Source organism: Phoenix dactylifera, chromosome 12, assembly GCF_051530095.1.
Source record: "Phoenix dactylifera cultivar Ajwa chromosome 12, Ajwa_hap1_PhDact_Kaust_v1.1, whole genome shotgun sequence".
Lineage (NCBI taxonomy): Eukaryota > Viridiplantae > Streptophyta > Magnoliopsida > Arecales > Arecaceae > Phoenix > Phoenix dactylifera.
The window spans coordinates 19,917,732-19,926,836 of record NC_143201.1 but is presented as its reverse complement, the minus strand read 5'-3'; the positions used below and the strand labels follow the sequence as shown (position 1 = coordinate 19,926,836).

Here is a 9,105-nt window from a genome sequence, read left to right as displayed (position 1 = left end):
AATCCGCAGCCTCATTAGCTTCACGAAACACATGCTTAGCTTGAAAGATCCCGCCATCCCTCACCATAGCTCAAATATCTCGCAGCAAAAGATAGATGCAAGCATTGCCCCTAGGATCCTCCGGATCCAATTGATAACAGTGGCCGAGTCTCTTTCCAGGACAATGAAACTAGCCCGTAATACCTTGTTTTCAATGGCATTATCCAATAATGCTCATGGAACTTCCATGGACTGTTAGCATCAGTAGACCATGAGAATTCTGGTAATGACGCAGAACTCATTTTACCAAATTGAGGCAGAAAATGTAGAACATGGATAATCCTGCTCAAGCATCTATAATGGACATTCTAGACTAGAATATGCAACCCGCCATCGCAGCACATCCATAGGTGGGTGATGATGGCTTCAACAATGCAGCAAACTCGTGCATATCTGGAAATTTGAGAAGAACCGTCATGTTCTAATTCTCAGAAACAACCCCATTTCCCCTTGTATCATCATGATGCATGGTTGGATTCGAGTGACCAATACCGATTCAGCTAGAAAAATTTTCACACATGATACATTGTAAAATAAAGCAGAAATTGCTCCTTAGATTGGTTGTTGCATTAGATTCTTCGCAACCACTCTGCAATTTGAAATGTTAAATTAGATTATCACTGCCACATCTCATCAAATCAGGGTAAGATCAAACATGCATGCCATCAAGCAGATGCAGAAACCACTACTTCACCAGTCCATACAAACACTCTTTCCACTAGAAGCAGAAATCCAGCACAGTAATTTGACTTGTTAGATAAGTCAAACCAGTGTGATGCTGCTTTCACCACCAGGAGGCTTGCGGACGCCACCGAAGTAATCTCGAGATGTGGTCTTTTCATCTGCAAAGATATTACTGCCACTCATCTCCTTCATCTTTGCCACGCTCAGTGGTTTTTCGACAGATCCTGGTGGTGCATCTCCCACGAAGATGTCATTGCCTGTCAGTTCTGCTACCTTCTGAGTGTAAATCTTTTTGGCTGTTTTGAGCACAGGCTCCTCACCAAACAAGAAACTGCTAGGATTCCCTGCAGACTAACAGGATGAAGGAAAACAATAAGCAAGTTAGATATCCAAGATGCGAGCACATATTACGTGCCCACTCATATGGATCTAGATACAATGCCAGGAGAGAAAATGCATGAACATGTATGTGTACGGTTTAAGAGTGAAATGAATACATAAAAATTGGTGTCTCAAAGTTGCATTTCATAAATGGAATTTATGTTGGATATCCTATCAAAAGCATCTTAACAAATAAGCTAGTGAAAATATATTATTTTAGCATACAACTGTATGTAGAAGACAACAATCAGAAATAACATTGCATAGAGAAATACACACGATTGATCGAGAAGGAAGTATAGATTTTTGGCAAAAAGATGGAAAAAAAAATCGAAAATGAAGTGCCACAAAATAAATAAATGCATTATGTATATTTAATATATTTTTGGGTGGATAGAAAGGATTTGACACCCATTGCCAGTTTAAGAGATGAGACTTGCAAAATGATCATATGTTTTAGAGAACCGTGTCTATGCATCAGGTCATTTAAGGATCAAAACATTGTATCTTGCTATTAAAACTACTAATTTGGGACAATCTGATGCATGGGAAAATATTGTTTATAAGCATTTGAAACCTTGCAGATCATATCCAAAGTTTTGGATTTCATTTAAAAAATCCTCATCTTTGAATTAAGCAGTGAACATAAAACCCTCTTCCAGTCTGCATGTATGTGTGTCAGCATGCACGCACACAAGTTTGATCAGCCATGTACACTGAAAGGTTGGTACTTGGTGCATATTTGCCAGGGGTCCACTGAAAGACCTACCCTGGGTATTTGAGTAAATTTTACACTTTGCAAACTATTAATTCAAAGGCTTAATATATTCAATAAGTCAAATAAAGCAATTCCACCATTTTTTTTACAGGACCAAAGTTCAAGAGGTGGTTGTGATCCAATATGACTCCACCTGCAGTTTATTCAACAAAGAAAACCAAAAGCAACCTATTGAAGAGAAGGGTCCTTCCATATATTATATAAACAAAAATTAGAAAATGCTCATAAACAGAGAATGGAGAAACCCTTTAAATAACATGTGAAACACAATGAACACATCCCAGTCCCAAATCATTTATGAGGGACTTCTCATGTCCTTTGAGGGATTCCTATGTGTCAAACAATGTTCAGGAAACAGAACTGACACATTTTCTCAAACATATTCATGGGAAATAGCTGAGATAATTGGGAATATCCTGGCAAGTATTTTCAAAATCAAGATATTACCCAAAACCTATCAAAATTATGCTGGAGAAGATATTAGTAACACTGTTTTGGTTCTAAAAGAGGAACAATAATGTGTAATGAAATGATGAATCTAGTTTCCACGTGAAAGCCACATAACAATAACTAACAATTTTATGAAAGGAAAAGAAATATTTACAGAAAAGAAATTGCAAAGTTTGTGCATCATCTCACTCACATTGGAGACTGTGGAGGGGTGTGAGTTCCTTGGAGTGGATTCTCCAATGTCTTTGCCCTTCATCTCCAAATCCTGTGCTGCAAGTGGCTTGGGTGAAATTTCAGGCAGAGGAGCAAAGATGTCATGCCCACTAAGTTCCTTGCACTTAGCATCAGATAATTGTTTCTTCATCTTAGCTTCTGATTCACTCTGCAGAGTTCCACTTAGCTCTCGCTGCTTTGCCACCTCTGCTATCGAGGTTGGCTTCTTGGGAGTAACACTCTCATCAGCACTGAATGAGATCTGGCTAATTGCACTAACCATTTGCTGATACATGAACAAATTCTCTCAGTCTCACAGTAAAGTAGCATTAGATATTTATATGCAATTAAAATGAAACCAGGATCCCAGATGAAGCAAATACGTCATTAGTAAGCAATGATTTATAACATTTAAATTTAAAATAAATCTGCTTTTATCTTCGCAAAGGGATTTACTCAAAGAAAATATGCAATGCATAGTGCAGCTAATGATGATGTTTAAACAGTTCAACTCCCATTCCAGTGTGTATGCATGTGTGCGTGCGGGGCAGGTGTGCACTGTTTCCTCCATGTGTGCATAAAAGCATATGCACTATTTTTATGATGGAAAATTAGTAGGAGAGCACGTGTGCATGCTATTTCTATGAAGTAAAATTAGTAGCATCTTCAATGAGTGTGTGTATGTGGGTGTGGACGCATACTATTTTTGTGAAGTTAGTTAGAATCTTCAGATATATAAAGCAATCTCATGGACCAGTTTGATCTAACTTTTGGATGGATATTGTAACAACCAAGGATCTTATCTAAAAAGACTAGCTAGGTGGTATTATTTGGATTCCTTGGCTCTGTATAAGTACCCAAGATATGTCTAGTGCATAATCTATGTGAGACTAAAGACAAGCCCACATGGGCACTATAATGTAGAGTTGGATTCCAAGCACCGGTATAAAATACATGTTTTTGTAATGCAATATATTCGTGAATCAATCTGTTTGAAAAAAATTTCCTTGTTAATCTGGAAGAGAGACCTGATAAATTCGTGAACCGGTTCGACTATTAGGGGTTGAGAAAGCACTGCCAGCTTCTGCTTCACCATCTTCACTGTCAGCAGCAAATATGCCACTACCAGTCATTTCTTTTAACTTTGGACCTGAACAAGGTTTCCTGAAATGGTAGTACAGAATGTTACAACATGCTAAGGCAATATGTATGTATGTGCACATATATGCATACGTGCATGCATAGTTACAAACGCATGCATGTGCATGTGTATGAATGCATGTGTGCATATGGACGAATTTATGTATATGCGTACAAAAGCAAGCAAAACATATATCAAATTAATCAAAGTTTATTGGTATACAATCTACTCTCTAAATTTTTTAGCATTTAAGCCAATTTCTCTTATCAGCACCACTTGTCGAAGCTACAAGGGAAACCAAGGTGGTAATTGTTTTCACAAAGGTTATAACTTTAAATCAAAACAGCCAGAATGCAACAGATATAGGCACTCTTGTTAACCAACTACATATCAGGAGCGAGAAGTATTTAGCTCAGAGTACGTGTTCATCAATCGAGATGCACTGTACAAAGGAATGGCCTTAAGCCCTCTTCATATGTTCTATACATATATTGATAACCAATTTATAGTGAGGCTTAGCAGTCTCTTCTTTCATTTACACACACACACACACATAAAGCAGGATGATTAATGGTTTCTTGCAGACAGTACATATTTTACTAGGAAACCAAAGAATGGTAAATGCTGTTCAAATGGAATTATAATGAAATTTTAAGAAGGTGGATCGGCGTTGATATAGTTTTGGTGGTTAAATAGAAAGCTGAACATCCAGTGAAGTGGACTGGACTTGTTACCATGCATCCCCTACTTTACATAGATGGGACTAGATTCAGGCATTTTGAAATAAATAGAGGAATGTGGGAATGATGATGCACATTCAGAGTTATAAGTACACTCTTAAGTTGAGGGTATAAATTGAGTATATCAAGGTGAACACATTGTAAATTGTAATACTAAGAAGAAAGAGTGACATGAGAACTATGTAGGTAAAATAATGCAGAGTTGATCTCATCCATGAAGCTAGTCCTTCTGGTATGACCATTTTTCTCTTTGTCCTGCACAGTCTCTTATCTTCCATCCCAACAATAATCACTCATGACCACCGTCACCCTTAAAATATCAATAATAGAAATCTTGGACTGCAAATTCTTCTCAATCCAATCAAAGCATGATTATTGTGGTCATCTACAAATCATCCTAGGCACCTTGATTTTCCTTTTTGGGTCCTTATACAAATTCTGAATCCATCCTGATCCAGTTTGCAAGTGTTTTGGTTCAATATTCTTCAGCCATGTTCAAGCAAACATACTTATAACCCATTCTCCATCCATCATAAATCTATGCTATTATCACAACTCTTTCTCTTCGTCCTTGTTATTTGTGGATAAATCTTTATTGTAATTGTCAAGACTAACTTTGTTTTGTAATTATATATATATATATATATATATATATATATATACACCTCGTTCATGAGCTTATCTGATTTCTTTTTTCTTTTACTATTTCTATAAACTTGATTCCTTGAACAAATTTGACAATGATATTCTTGGTGAAACACTGTATAATTAATTTTTCGAGAATTAACATGCTTACTTCATTGTCTCATCATTTGCTTGATATCTTAAATTAGTAGAATTGTAGGTGCGGAAACAGGGAAAGCTCTTGTTCTTAAGCACATGTTTGCAGTCAAGAAAAGTCATGTTTAATTGGATTGCTGAAAACCATACGTTTTTGAGATCATATCCATATGTCTACAATACATCTTAAACTACAATATCTCTTTTATGTTATCCAGCCGCAATCATTTATTTAAAGTCCGTTAAAACATAATTTCTAGCTCTACTTGAATATACTCTATAAAGTATTCAATTGAACTCTTACTATAATGCAGATCTCAGAATCAGATTGATAAGAATGCTTTGTTGCTCAGGACTTTGGCCTAATAACATGTCCCCTAAAAAACAAGAAGTGATCCGACATAATAAATAAAAACATAAGAAAATCCTGTTATTTTTTCTCTCCAAAAAAAAAAAAAGAAGAAAAATCAGCACAAAAGCACTTCAGATACACAAAAGAAGTTTTTTTTTTTTTTTGATTCATCGGTAGCACATTTCTTAAAAAAAAAATTTTTAAGAAAATCCTAGCTACATGAAATCACCGCCCTCGAATCACGAGGAGACTAAAAACAGAGCGCTTCTCAGAAGAGAACATTCTAGTAGTCAGAATCAAAGAACATTACGATCCCAAAACTAAAAGAATCCGAAACCGAAGCCTGAAATTAACCAGATCTCACCTCTTGAGCACGCTCTCGGCCTCCTCCTCTGTCATCTGCCCTCCGAACAGCACCTTGCTGATCCCTCCCGAGGGCTGCAAGGGCCCACCGGAAAAACTTGCCGTCAGCTGCCGGTGAAAAGGCACAACTCAAGGAAAAACCACAGCATTTCCCGCCGGAGGCGGCCCTACCTGGTGCGGCCGGCGCGATCCCCAGTCCGCCGTCGGCGGAGCCACCGGCGGCGCCTCCGTCCACGTCAATAGATCCGCCGTCGAGGTGTGCGACTTCCTCACCGGCGTGGTCCTCTCCATCGCTTCCTCCCTCTCTCTCTCTCTCTCTCTCGCTCTCCAATCCCCTCACTTGAAGAGAAGAGTAGAATACAAGGAAAGAAAGGTGGGTCTTCATTTTCCTGAGGTTTCCTTATATATCTCTCTAAAGGGGCGGGGGAAAGAGGGCGACACCGTGGATGACGTGGCGACGCCCTGCAGCCTCTCCTCTCTCTAGATTCCGTCACCTCCCTCACGAGCGAGTCTGTGCACTCGCCTGGATTTGCTTGATTGCTTGCTCCGTCGGTCACCCGGTGTAACGAGATGGGATTGGCGGTTAGCTTACATGGAAGGTGATGGTATCTAGGCTTTGATATCCACATTTATGGCTTCGAATGCGATAGGAGCGGTAACGTTCGTTGACGGCAAGAGTAACGTAACCGTCCGTACGAAACAGTTTCTCTTGGTATCTGGGTGGCTGAAATATTAATTACGCTAAGAATCCCGCGTTTTCGCAGAGCTTTTGATAAATGCTGGTATTAATTACGCTAGCATTTTTCAACTAATCATTAATATTTATTACTTAATATCTAATAAAAATTTAGGTATCAGAGTTTTTTTATTTATGACGAGATAAAAATTTATTTATTATTAAAATTAATTATTGAAGCTTTATTACGTAAGTTTTTACTCCACTATCATTAAAGTTTATTATTTAATCTTTACAAAAATTTATTTATTGAAGCCTTTTATTTCTTATAATTTATTATATTATTATATTATATTTTAAAAGTAATTAAATAATGTAAAAAAAAGATATATCACATGTACCATTTTAGACTAATATTAATGCCGACAGTCGTAGGCTAAGCTTGTGCAGAATTATTTGTATTCATGTAAGTGATGAATCTCTTTTATGGATTTGTTTTCTGTATCCACTATATATTATGCCAAATTAAGTTTAGGACTTTAATTTGGGTAACAATTGTACTTGGCTCTGACTCTGAGAATTCATAAACCTGCAAGTATTTGAATTATGTTAAGTTTGGCTAGTTTATTCAAGTTAATTCAGTTTAATTTTCTGAATCCTAACCCATGCAAGCTATGTTATATAACCAGTGTTTCTGAATGATGTAACAACTGTTCAGCGTCAGAATTAGCTTGCCACCCAGAGCACTGAATTTGTCATACTATTACTAGGGTCTCAATGTCAGATATCATATTCCACCACCAACATATAGTTAGTGGGCACCATTCCTCAGAGACTAACTATGGCTGTGCTGTAAATATACACTTAACGTTGGCCGACATGCTTCATTTTCATGCCAGATTAAGCCATAGTTGCTGAGAAATCATGTATTACAGAAGGCAAAAATTATTTGTACGTATTATATGGATCTACTTGGAGAGAATCTACCACCATACATCATACATCATGTGTATTATATATGTGTCATTGGCGCAGTTATTGCATTCGACCAATATTAAAGATTAAACAAATATATATATATATATATATATATGGGGATTAATAACCTACTCTCTGTTGTGGTAGGTTATCAATCTACCCATTTTTCACTGGATAAAAAATATTCTTACTTTTTATAACTCATAAGGGTATTTTATGTATTTTTATAATTCCACATTAGCTCACGCTCTCAATCCTCCAATTAATACTCTCTCTCTCTCATCGGTATATATATATATACATATATACATATACATATACATACATATATATATATACATATATATATATATGTATATGTATATGTATATGTATGATGTATATATGTATGTATGATGTATGTATGTACATGTATGTAGATGCATATACATACATACATATATATATATATATATATATATATATATATATATATATATATATATATATATATATATATATATATATATATATATGGGGATTGATAACCTACTCTCTATTATGGTAGGTTATCAATCTACCCATTTTTTATTGAACAACAAATATCTTTACTTTTTATAACTCTTAAGGGTATTTTATGTTTTTTTACAATCCCACATTAACTCACCATCTCAACCCCCAATTAATACTCTCGCTTATATATATATATATATATATATATATATATATATATATATATATATATATATATATATATATATATATATATATATATCTGTGTGTGTGTGTGTGTGTGTGTGTGTGTGTGTGTATTGTATTCAAACAATTCTTGTAAAGCATGCAAGTAGTGCCGCTGATCCATCGTTCACTTGTTACCAACTTAGTGCATGTGAATTATCACTTTCCTAGCTATTGCATCTCATGCAGAGATATAGTATATGAATGATGGATTAGAAATAGATTTTGATTTTTTGTCTTAGAAAAATGCCAATCCAATACTTTGTTATAACCACCAGGAGAAGTAATCTAGCAGCTTTTAGCTCACCTATATTAATCAAGTGCTTTCTTCACTCCCTTTTTCTAGAAAAAAAAGTATAAGACATATAGCACAAAGTCAGATCCCATTGCATGCGATATAATAAAAGTAATATTGATTCATGGGATCCTAATCATCCATCAATAACTATTTTTTGTCAATAATTATCTATGCACCATGAACTTCTTTCAGGGCTAACTGCTCTTACATGAGCACAGCCAGCTATATCACTATCAAGAAGACTACAGAAAGCAAAAGAAACTAAAGACTGCTAGGTCTAAACTCTCTGAAATGCTGAGCAGTGAAAGAGGCGACCTAATCAGCAGCTTGGTTCGCCTCTTGAAGGACGTGCCTAACCTGGATAGCCAGACACTTCTGTAGCCCGACAATCCATAACTCCTCGATCATTCAAGCGATGAGTGTTGCATGAGGGAAGTAGTTGCACGTCAACCGAGTTGGTCACGTTAGAACGTCTCCAAGTCTGATATTGTGGCGAGTCCTCAAGATGTTAAAGT

The 9,105-nt window shown here is 36.3% G+C and overlaps 1 protein-coding gene across 1 annotated transcript; it reads right to left on the bottom strand.

Annotated features, from left to right (window-relative positions):
- Positions 1-565: 565 nt before the first annotated feature.
- LOC103701750 (uncharacterized) lies at positions 566-6,295 on the bottom strand. Its single transcript, XM_039130028.2, has 5 exons — positions 6,093-6,295; positions 5,923-5,996; positions 3,574-3,709; positions 2,526-2,831; positions 566-1,074 (listed from the first exon to the last, which is right to left on the bottom strand). Exons 1-5 carry the CDS (start codon positions 6,210-6,212, stop codon positions 802-804), a joined length of 909 nt encoding a protein of 302 aa, XP_038985956.2. The 5' UTR covers positions 6,213-6,295; the 3' UTR covers positions 566-801.
- Positions 6,296-9,105: the final 2,810 nt, after the last annotated feature.